The sequence below is a fragment of the Bufo gargarizans genome, chromosome 1 (genome assembly GCF_014858855.1).
Source record: "Bufo gargarizans isolate SCDJY-AF-19 chromosome 1, ASM1485885v1, whole genome shotgun sequence".
NCBI lineage: Eukaryota > Metazoa > Chordata > Amphibia > Anura > Bufonidae > Bufo > Bufo gargarizans.
In genome coordinates this window covers 456,928,733-456,941,311 of record NC_058080.1, presented here as the reverse complement: position 1 = coordinate 456,941,311, position 12,579 = coordinate 456,928,733, and the positions used below count along the sequence as shown (strand labels likewise).

At 43.5% G+C, this 12,579-nt stretch overlaps 1 protein-coding gene across 4 annotated transcripts in view; it reads right to left on the bottom strand.

Annotated features, from left to right (window-relative positions):
• Positions 1-12,579, bottom strand: part of LOC122922236 (tight junction protein ZO-2-like) — a 130,474-nt gene that overhangs the window by 51,906 nt on the left and 65,989 nt on the right. For all 4 annotated transcript variants that reach the window (XM_044272809.1, XM_044272818.1, XM_044272827.1 and 1 more), the window contains one exon: positions 3,058-3,111. In XM_044272809.1, coding sequence (XP_044128744.1) covers positions 3,058-3,102 — 45 coding nt within the window. In that variant the 5' untranslated portion in view covers positions 3,103-3,111. The remainder of the gene's footprint in view (positions 1-3,057; positions 3,112-12,579) is intronic.

Genomic DNA, 12,579 nt, shown 5'->3' with positions numbered 1-12,579 from the left:
CTGACTTCTCCACAACGAAACTGATGGTCCCAACCCCATTTATAAGGCAAGAAATCCCACTTATTAAGGCCCCATGCACACGGCCGTGTTTCACAGCCGTGTGCGGGCCGTGGAACCGCGGCCTGGATCCCTCCTGAGAGCAGGAGCGCACGGCGTCACTGGTTGCTATGACGCCGTGCGCTCCCTGCTGCCGCCGCAATACAGTAATACACTGGTATGATCTATACCAGTGTATTACTGTACTGTGCCGGCAGCAGGGAGCGCACGGCGTCATAGCAACCAGTGACGCCGTGCGCTCCTGCTCTCAGGAGGGATCCAGGCAGCGGTTCCACGGCCCGCACACGGCTGTGAAACACGGCCGTGTGCATGGGGCCTAAACCTGACAGGGCACACCTGTGAAGTGAAAACCATTTCAGGTGACTACCTCTTGAAGCTCATCAAGAGAATGCCAAGAGTGTGCAAAGCAGTAATCAAAGCAAAAGGTGGCTACTTTGAAGAACCTAGAATATGACATTTTCAGTTGTTTTACACTTTTTTGTTATGTATATAATTCCACATGTGTTAATTCATAGTTTTGATGCCTTCAGTGTAAATCTACAATTTTCATAGTAAAGAAAACTCTTTGAATGAGAAGGTGTGTCCAAACTTTTGGTCTGTACTGTATATTTTTTACTTGTCACTGTAACGCTGCCTGTGATGATAATGAGATGACTGCTGAGAAGTCAACTGTAAAGGTTAAAAGTGGTGCCTATTAGGCATAGCGACCAGCATTAAAATTGCAGGATTTTAGGATTTTTTTTCTTTTTGAAGATAGAGATAAAATTGTAGAAAATTAAAAACACCATACAAAACCTCTTTAAAATATGTTTAACATAAAAACACAAATTAAACTATGGTTCATTCTGTAAGAACACATTCTCTGATGTTATTTAGTAGCATATATTTACGGACTAGAGCCTTCCAAGCACATGGCAAACCCTTTAGTTGGTAAATGATGCAAATCGCCATTTACTGATGTAACATGCACCAGATTTAGAGAAACGGTCTTGACAATGTGAAGATGTAACGTGTGCACATACAGAATCCTGTGATTAATTATCAGAATGTACAACTTATTTTTTACACAAAAAAAAGCTTATGACCAATGTACTTTATAATATCTGTCAGATATTAAACACATGCATAATACACCATATTCCAATTTGCCATGCAGTTCTATGCAAACTATTTTAAATGCATAAAATACAGTTCCTGTAACAAAGCAGACCTAGATTTTCCTGTTCATACCAACATATGTATATTGACTAGGAAGGACACCACTTGTCTGCCATTTCCAGTAAGAGAACCAGGTGCATGCTATTCATAGCACAGTGGTAAAGAAGGTTTAAAGGCTAAAGACACCTCTGACATAGAAAAATTGATTTTACATAGGTTACTGGTTAACGAATATAAAAAAAAAAGTTGTTCCAATTTTCAGTCTGTAATCTATTTATTCCCTTATTTTCAGAATCTCTGATATTTCATATATACAACCTGCTGCTAGTTTCAGACATGCCTCACCTAGTAATACATGCTGGATCTGTGTGTCCAGGATGCTGATGTCTACACTGATAAACTGCCTTGTGTGCGCTTCTGCTCTCCACACACACACACACGCACTGTATACAGCCTCCTGCTAATATCTCTAAGGCAAGATTCCAGACTGATCACAGCTTTAATGACCCAAACCAGAATTATAGGGATCTAGTTTGGGTCATTAATCCTGCACATGTCCAGAATGTGGAAGTGTCAATCTGGCCTTACCCTGAAAGAATGCAAAGTAAAAAAGATAAATTTTGACAGAAACAGGAGCAGTGCCCTCATGGATTTAGATCAGATTGAGCAGCACCACAAGCTTGGCGAAGGATTTACACCCACTCTGCGGATGCAAAATAGGAAATTCTTAATGAAGACTATGTGGCAAGTGGCCTAAGTTCTGCATACAGAAAGCAAACAAACAAACAAAAAAAAAAACCAAACAGTACAAATGTGTCCACAGACTGAATCTGATGCTTCCCGAATGTTTTACTCACCCTTGTCAAAAGAAAACTATTAGGACTGGGCAGTAGTGTTGAGCGAACTTGTGGTTAGGGCTTCTGTCATCCCACTAAAGTGATTTTTTTTGGGGGGGGCTAGTTACATTCGTTATAGCGCGATATATGAGAATATAATGTTGTTACTTGCTTTCATGCGGCAGTTTTTTGAGAAAACAAAGTTTTATAATATGCAAATCCGGTCTCTACCAGCAAGTAGGGCGTCTACTTGCTGGTAGCCGCCGCAAAAAAACGCCCCCTCGTCGTGTTGATTGACAGGGCCAGCCGTGATCTCCTCCTCCGGCCGGCCCTGTCAGTATTTCAAAAATCGCGCGCCTCTGTTCATTCGGCGCAGGCACTCTGAGATGAGGAGGCTCGTCTCCTCAGAACTCCCTCAGTGCGCCTGCGCCGATGACGTCTTCTCTTTCGGTGATGTCATCGGCGCAGGCGCACTGAGGGAGTTCTGAGGAGACGAGCCTCCTCATCTCAGAGCGCCTGCGCCGAATGAACAGAGGCGCGCGATTTTTGAAATACTGACAGGGCCGGCCGGCCGGAGGAGATCGCGGCTGGCCCTGTCAATCAACACGACGTGGGGGCGGTTTTTTGCGGTGGCTACCAGCAAGTAGACGCCCTACTTGCTGGTAGAGACCGGATTTGCATATTATAAAACTTCGTTTTCTCAAGAAACGGCCGCATGAAAGTAAGTAACAACATTATATTCTCATATATCGCGCTATAACGAATGTAACTAGCCCCAAAAAAAATAATCACTTTAGTGGGGTGACAGAAGCCCTTTAAGTTCGGTGTACAAGGTTTGGGTTATCTAAGAATTTTGTTATGGATTCCGCTACCATGGACCATAAGTAATGATTAGATAACCCAAACCTTGTATGCCAAACTTGAAACCACAAGTTTGCTCAACACTACTGGGCAGGTATTCATTGGATGCTTTGGAATGACAGAACAGACTTTAAAAGGTACTCACCTTTTGCAAGGTGACAGTGTATTGCTCCCATATGAGCTCTTCCATGCTGGAGGCCTGTATCAAAGCAAAAAGAAAACAATAATTAGCCTTCAAACAACTCCTGTATCCTAATCTACACAAACAAAAATATTCCATGATCATAGGTTATTATTGGCTAGAGGATGTAATGTCTACTGAAAAGAACAATTGTGCAGCAGCACAATGCAATGCTTATGTAGCACTAGTGGGCAAACAGTGACTCATACTGTAAGAATCACTGGCCTTCTGTCATAGTAGGGCCCAAATACCACACCAGCAACCATTTCTTCTGTCATCATACCTAGACATCCTTGCTGTACCGCTATGTCACATGGGTCACATTTGACAGTTGTTCTGGCGCATACTCCACAATGAAATCCATCAATGCCTCCAATGTAAGTTAAAGAGATTTCCGAAACCCTGTTCTCTTGCACCGAAATTTCCCATGTGGATTTCAATCCGTGCCAAATAAGTGACATGTAACTTATCTACCAGGGATTGGAAAGTATACTGTTCCCAGTGGATGCTACAACTGACTAAGGCCTCATGAACGACCGTAGTTTTGCTCCGCGTCCGATCCATATTTTTTGCAGATCGTACGAGGAACCATTCATTTGTATGTGTCCACAAAAACATGCAAACAGCACTCGGATGTGGCTGTTCTGCAAATTATAGAACATGTCCCACTCTGGTTCTAGTGAATCACCTCCAGGAAGAAGCTCTGAAGTTACCAGTGAGAACACCTGTAATCAGAAGATAATTAAGTGAAGCCATTTAGCATGTAAGACTTGAGAAGATCATGTTTCCATATGCCGAAAACATCCATGACCCAAAACACCCCAGTAAGCAAACAACCTGGTTACAGACAGTAAGCCCCAGTATACTGCATCTCTAGGCCTCACAAACCTGACCAGTAGATGGTAATCTACATTAATTGCAGAATAGGCACGGACAGCCTTTAATATAACTGCCTATGTTATCATTTTTTTGGCGGACCACGGAACGGAGCAACGGATACGGACAGCACACGGAGTGCAGTCAGCATCTTTTGCGGCCCCATTGAAGCGAATGGGTCCGCATCCGAGCCGCCAAAACTGCGGCTCAGATGCGGACCAAAACAATGGCCATGTGCATGAGGCCTTACACATGTATGCCGAGTCCACTCTGTATTTTACCTCATGTGATGGACCATGTGATGAGCGTAGTGACGTCAAAGGTCCTATTCCTCACAGATGAAGACAGAAGAGATGCCCTATTTTACTTAGCATTCTGTATTCAGAATGCTATTATTTTCCTTGATAACCATGTTATAAGGGAAAATAATAATTATCGGGTCCCCATCCCGATCATCTCCTAGCAACCGTGCGTGAAAATCGCACTGCATCCGCACTTGCTTGCGATTTTCACGCAGCCCCATTCACTTCTATGGGGCCTGCGTTGCGTGAAAAACGCACAAAATAGAGCTTGCTGCGATTTTCACGCAACGCACAAGTGATGCGTGAAAATCACCGCTCATGTGCACAGCCCCATAGAAATGAATGGGTCCGGATTCAGAGCGGATGCAAGGTGTTCAACTCACGCATTGCACCCGCGCAGGAAAACTCGCCCGTGTGAAAGGGGCCTTATACTTGCACTAATAAAATCAGCCTGTGGGACAGACGGGTGTGTTAGGGGTGCACGACCAATAGAGACAGCCACATCTCCAATGCAGACTGCAAAGAAAAAAAGCAGGGCTAGGCCTCTTGCACTTGGCCGTGCTGCGGCCCACAAATTGCGGGCCGCAATGCACGAACACCCACCATGGGGCAGCCGCAGCAGATCACGGACCCATTCACTTTAATGGGTCCGTGATCCAGTTGTTCTGCAAAAAGATATGACTTTTTTTTTTTTGCGGAACGGAAGTACGGGACGAAACCCAGCGGAAGCACTCCGTAGTGCTTCTGTAGGGTTCCGTTCCGTGCTTCCGTTCCGCACCATTTTGCATCTCCGGATTTGCGGACCCATTGAAGTGAATGGGTCCGCATCTGTGATGCGGAATGCATTCGGAATGGTGCCCGTGTGTTGCGGATCCGTAAAAGCGGTCCGCAATACGGCCACAGTGCGCACACGTTTGTGTGCAATAAGCCTTAGGGCTCATGCATGCGGCCATTGTTCATCTGTTCATTGCATTTGGGGATGTAATTTGCAGTCCCCAAGGCACGGGCAACATCTGAGCGGATTCCGCAGACGGATCCAGACCCATTTAACTTTAATGGGTCCGTGATCTGTCCGCACCGCAAAAAATACAAGTTCTATTTTTGGCGGTGTGGAGGCATGGAGAGAAACCCCACGGAAGCACTCTGTAGTGCTTCAGAGGGGGTTCCAAGCCTCCGTTTCGCACCGACCCTCCGGACCCGCCTGTATGCGGCCCATAATACGGGCTCGGCCGAACAACGGCCACGTGAATGAGCCAGTCAGCACATCCCACTGCGCAGGTGCTCATCGCCATGGCTGAAAGCGCAAAAGTAAAAACAAACAATGCAATAGCACTCTGCAAACACAAATAATAAAGTAAATACAACGGTGCCATACTCGCTATAGAAAGTATACTAGTACTAATGTTATGCTCATTATATAAAAGGTGAGATTTTTGGCAGTGTGATGTGCTGACTAACCCTCTTTTTTCATTCAGGTCTAAATCCAACTAAAATCTGACCACCTAAGTGCTCATTCACATGACTGGATTATGGCACCATTTTACACAAATCTTAACCCCTTAACGCAAACTTGAAATTTGGAAAGTTGCGAATTTTTCCAAATTTTTGGTAAACTTGGTATTTTTTTTATAAATAAAAATGAAATATTTTGATTCAAATTTACCACTGTCATTAAGCACAATATATACAACAAGCTGGGCACTCACTAATACTTGGAACCAGACAGTATAATTTATTATACAATAGACGGAATAAAACTGATAAAAACTACATAAGATCAGAAATCCAAAATTCGCATATGGACCAATTACAGTCTGTATAAAAAATGTCATATAAAAATGTCCCATGCAAGGATTAATACTACATAAAAGTACAATATGTGATGAGAAAACAATCTCAGAATGGCTTGGATAAGTAAAAGAGTTTATTTTTTATTTTATTTTTCATTCTGTTTATTGGAATTAAAGCAGTAGAGCAATACAATGACCACAAGTACATAGCGGATACAGAAAAAAAAAAATCTTATGAAGACACATTATTGCATCATTTAGAAATCAGTGGTCTTATCCAGTGCAAATAACGACTTTACGTCTGAACAGTATTACAGAATAGAGGGAAGGAACAGGGACAAGGAAAGGGGATAAAGGGAGAAGACAGATAGGACTACACCACCAAAGGACCTAATATATCACACAAAGAGGACTTAAGATACCAAGAGGTATATTGGAAGGGGGTAACCAACTCAGTAATGGCAGCAGGATTAGGGTAAGTAATAATGAAAGTCCGCCATTTGTTGAAAAACTTCGAAGCTGAACATTCCTTATGTCTCTCCGCCTCAACCCGCTCATACCTCATCAGAATTTTCAAGTCTGAGCTCACAACCTCGATGTCTGGCAAGGCCCTTTTGGCTATCAATAAGACTGAATGCAGGATAATCAGGATCTTAGTAGGGCGACCGGACTGGTCCGAATCATGGCGTATATGATGGAACACCAGGGCCTGTGGTTCCATGGGCAGATCCACTAGCCAATGGGCTTTACTATAAGACCGGATCCTACCCCAGAAGTGAGAGACTTTTTCACACGTCCAAATGCTATGCCAAAAGTCAGTTGCCTGAGCATTACAATTAGGACAATGAGTGATGCAATCGGGGAAATGAGGAGAGGCTGGGAAGTTAAAACCGTAAATTGCATGATGCATCATCTTAAAGTATGTTTCTCGCCAAGTTTCACTTACACACTGGCGGACCTTTCCCCATCCCTCCAAAAAAAATCCCCTATCTCACCATCCATGGTGAGACGTTCCCATAAGGAAAAGCGTTTTACAGTTATCACCACATAAAGTGACACGTGTCATATTTGCAAAAATCAGTCTGGTCCTTAAGGTGAAAAATGGCCAGGTAGGGCTGCTAGGGAGATTCCCTACTGTACTTCCTTATGCCTCCAATTTCACCAAATTCATGGCATGTTCCATCCGGCGTCATATTTATGCAAATTATTTTAGTGTCTCCGTGCACAGGCTCTGCCACATGCATTCTGACTATATATAACTAGAGCTACACCATAAAGGAACACCTTATAAATACTGTACACCTAGGATTTCTGTAGGCTTACATTGGCATGAGTCATCCATAGGCTCCCATGTTTTATATTTTAAAAAAACACACAAAACATGGAAACATGTAGTCAACTACTCAATTCTAAACAGCAAAAACATATACCAATGTATAAGAGCCCGACAGAAAACACTTTTGGTTTCCGTGGGGCGATTTGAAACCTATGAATATAGGCAACATATACCAGACAGCATGAATGCATCCTTACAGACACCCAGAACAGCAAGGTGACAAGGCCGATCGCCTGTGACAAAGAGAAGATGTTTTTAGGTTTTTCAGTTCAGGACACAAAATAATGTCAAAAGAAAGAAGGAGCGAAGAGCTGGGATATTCCTGTATTTTCCGTCCCTTTTCTACATTTCTTTAATAATACAGCAGAGGAGGGATGGAGGCTGATGTGCCAATGGTGCCACTTTTTTTTTTTTATTTATTTTTTTTAACCTTAGAAAAGGAAATCAGTCTGATCTATGCCAAGAAAACACTCATTGTAATGTCTATAGCATACTCTGGTCACTTTATGAGAGTACCACAAAGATCAGCAACCATCCATGGTGAAACAAACTCACAGCATGCACACTTGCTTAGGCTACTTTCACACTGGCGTTTCTGGGTCCGCTTGCGAGATCCGTTTCAGGGCTCTCACAAGTGGCCCCAAAACGGATCAGTTTAGCCCCAATGCATTCTAAATGGATAAGGATTCATTCAGAATGCATCAATTTGGCTGCGTTTGGCCTCTGTTGCGTTTTTTAGACGGTCACTAAAACGCAGCTTGCAGCGTTTTGGTGACAGTCTGACTATGTGGAGCCAAACGGATCTGTCTAGACTTACAATGTAAGTCAATGGGGACAGATCCGTTTTTCACTGACACAATTGGTGCAATTGAAAACGGATCCATCCCCCATTGACTTTTTTTTTTTTTAAGAATAATGCAAACGGATCCGTTATTAACGGATACAAGCGTTTGCATTATTGGTGCAGATACAAGACGGATCCGGATAAAACACGAGTGTGAAAGTAGCCTTAGCTGTTCTTGGAATCCCCACGGAAGTAAATGGAGTTTGCTGGAGTGCAAGAGGTTGATGACCCCTGGACTATTACAAAATCTCCACATCAGGTTTCCTACTATCTTTAACCATAAAAAAACACATCAGAAACTGAAATACTTGACTAATAACAAATGATTAAACAGGCCCTTGTAAAGCTTACATAATGACCCGTTTCAGATCCATAATTAAAGGCTTCTTTGAACTACATGGTTATTTCTAAGATATATCTTATAAAGAAAAGTCATTTAAACTGAACGTCCCTCTGCCAATAAGAGCATTTTACAAACTCACAATCAGGTCTGTGTTTCAAGCTAGCACAAATGGCCGTGCGTAGCAAAACTCTAAGGCCTCTTTCACACGGGCGAGTTTTCCGTGTGGGTGCAATGCGTGAGGAGAACGCATTGCACCCGCACTGAATCCGGGCCCATTCATTTCTATGGGCTGTGCACATGATCGTTGATTTTCACGCATCACTTGTGCGTGGCGTGAAAATTGCAGCATGCTCTATATTGTGCGTTTTTCACGCAAAGCAGGCCTCATAGAAGTGAATGGAACTGTCTGAAACTCAGAAGCATCCCGAAGGAAGTGCGGATGCGGTGCTATTTTCACGCATGGTTGCTAAGAGATGATTGGGATGGGGACCCGAGCATTATTATTTTCCCTTGTAACGTGGTTATAAGGGAAAATAATAGCATTCTTAATACAGAATGCTTAGTAAATTAGGGATGGAGGGATTAAAAAAATAATGATAATAATTAAACTCACCTTATCCACTTGTTCGCGCAGCCCGGCTTCTCTTCTTTCTTATTCTTTGATGACCTGGGGGAAAAGGACCTTTGACGACATCACTGCGCACGTCACATGGTCCATCACATGATCCTTCACCATGGTCTGCCAGGTCTCCCATGGTCTGCCAGGTCCACCTTTTCTGCCAGGTCCTCAAAGAAGAAGAAAGAAGACACGCCGGGCTGAGCGAACAAATGGAAGAGGGGAGTTAAATATTATCTTTATTTTTAACCCCTCCATCCCTATTTTACTATGCATTCTGTATTAAGACTGCTATTATTTTCCCTTATAACCATGTTATAAGGGAAAATAATAAAATCTACAGAACACCTAACCCAAACCCGAACTTCTGTGAAGAAGTCCGGGTATCAAACATGCCGATTTTTCTTGAGCGCGTGCAAAACGCATTACAACACTTTGCACTCGCGCAGAAAAATTGTGCATTAGCCCATGACGCACCCGCTTCCTATCTGGCCTAAGGCCAGACACACACCAGCAAGTTCAATGCGAGAAACTCGCAGCATGTCAGATTGCGAGTTGCCCTTCTGACTTCCCCTCGTCTGACATGATCACACAGTATAACGATTGATAAGGCTGTGTGACCCTGAGGGTCCTGGAATCTACTGTATTAGGGCTCATGCACACAGCTGTAGCCGTTTTTTGCAGATCCGCAAAACACATATACAGGCTGTGTGCGTTCCACATTGTGCGAAACGCAACGCCTGCCCATAAGAGAACTGTCCTAACCTTGTCCATAATGCAGTTCTGCAGAACGGACATACAGATGCAGACAGCACATGGTGTGCTGTCTGCATCTTTTGCAGCCCCACTGAAGTGAATGAGTCTACATCCAATCTAATTTTTTTTTACGTTCTTGTGCACAGCATTATGTCAGTGTAATGCAATAGATTTTATAACTCTCAGGGTTACACAGGATTATAAACCAGTATAAGTATGCTTTCACACTAGCGTTATGCGTTTTTTCCGGTATTGAGACCCTTTACCGGATTTCAATACCGGAAAAAAATGTAAATGTATTAATGCCGGTTTTCTGGTCTGCGCACGCACAGTTCTTTCTAGCTTTGAAAAAATGAAATACCGGATCAGTTATTTCGGATGATACCGGAAAGACGGATCCGGTATTTCAATGCAAAAGTCTAACAGATCCGGAAAAAATAAATAAAAGGATATCCGTTTGTATACGCTAGTGTGTTAGCACCCTAACGCTGTGCAATCCTGTCAGAGGAGGGGAAGCCAGAATGGGAACACTGACACACGCTGCGAGTTTCTCACATCGAACTCGCTGACGTAAAGAGCATGTTCACATGGCTAAAATCTGCCACTGATTCAGCTTCCTCTGCGGAATCCACATTTAACCTGTTTAGGACATAGGGCGTACAGGTATGCCCTGATGTCCTGGTACTTAAAGACACAGGGCGTACCTGTACGTCCTGCGTATTTCCGATCACCGCCGCGCGGCGGGCGTGATTGGAACAAGGTGCCTGCTCAAATTATTGGCTAAATGCGCGGGGGGGCGGTTTGCGGCTTTTTATGGTGCAGTGTCGGGCGCAGGTGCCATCGGGTCCCCGTGGGGCTGTAGGGGAGACCCGATGGCATGGAAGGCAGCGCGATGCCTTCCTGAGATGTGCCTGTGAAATCCAGCCCCCTGGATCTCACAGGCCGGAAGCTGTATGAGTAATACACACAGTATTACTCATACAGCCAATGCATTCCAATACAGAAGTATTGGAATGCATTGTAAAGGATTAGACCCCCAAAAGTTGAAGTCCCAAAGTGGGACAAAAAAAAAAAAAAAGGAGTTGAAAAAAATAAGGTTGCCCCCAAAAAATTAAAAGTTTTAAGTTAAAATAAACAAAAGAAAATGTAATTTTCCCAAAATAAAGTAAAAAAAAAAAAAAAAAAAAAAGGGTAAAAAAAATAGGGGTGGGGGGGGGGGGGGGGGGGGAGTAGACATATTAGGGCTCTTTCACACTTGCGTTCTTGTCTTCCGGCATAGAGTTCCGTCGTCGGGGCTCTATGCCAGAAGAATCCTGATCAGGATTATCCTAATGCATTCTGAATGGAGTGAAATCCGTTCAGGATGCATCAGGATGTCTTCAGTTCCGGAACGTTTTTTGGCCGAAGAAAATACCGCAGCATGCTGCGCTTTTTGCTCCGGCCAAAAATCCTGAAGACTTGCCGCAAGGCCGGATCCGGAATTAATGCCCATTGAAAGGCATTGATCCGGATCCGGCCTTAAGCTAAACGTCGTTTCGGCGCATTGCCGGATCCGACGTTTAGCTTTTTCTGAATGGTTACCATGGCTGCCGGGATGCTAAAGTCCTGGCAGCCATGGTAAAGTGTAGTGGGGAGCGGGGGAGCAGCATACTTACCATCCGTGCGGCTCCCGGGGCGCTCCAGAGTGACGTCAGGGCGCCCCAAGCGCATGGATGACGTGATGGCATGGCACGTCATCCATGCGCATGGGGCGCTCTGATGTCACTCTGCAGCGCCCCGGGAGCCGCACGGACTGTAAGTATACCGCTCCCCCGCTCCCCGCTCCTACTATGGCAACCAGGACTTTAATAGCGTCCTAGCTGCCATAGTAACACTGAAAGCATTTTGAAGACGGATCAGTCTTCAAATGCTTTCAGTAAACTTGCGTTTTTCCGGATCCGGCGTGTACCTCCGGCAAGTGGAGTACACGCGGATCCGGACAACGCAAGTGTGAAAGAGGCCTTAGGTATCGCAGCGTCCGTATCGACCGGCTCTATAAAAATATCACATGACCGTAAAAAATAAATAACCATTTTTTGTCACCTTACATCACAAAAAAGTGTAATAGCAAGCGATCAAAAAGCCATATGCACCCCAAAATAGTGCCAAACAGTCATCTCATCCAGCAAAAATCATACCCTACCCAAGATATTCGCCCCAAAACTGAAAAATCTATGGCTCTCAGACTATGGAAACACTAAAACATGATTTTTTTTGTTTCAAAAATGAAATCATTGTGTAAAACTTACATAAATAAATAAAAAAAATTAAAAAAATCTCGAGATTTGCTTCTAAACTTCTAAAGCCTTGTAATATCCCCAAAAAATAAAATGCCATTCCGAAAATGATCCAAACATGAAGTAGACATATGGGGAATGTAAAGTAATAACTATTTTTGCAGGTATTACTATGTATTATAGAAGTAGAGAAATTGAAACTTGGAAATTTGCCAATTTTTCCATAGTTTTGGCAAATTTGGTATTTTTTTTATAAATAAAAATGATTTTTTTTTACTCCATTTTACCAGTGTCATGAAGTACAATATATGACGGGGGAAAAAAAAAACAATCTCAGAATGGCCTGG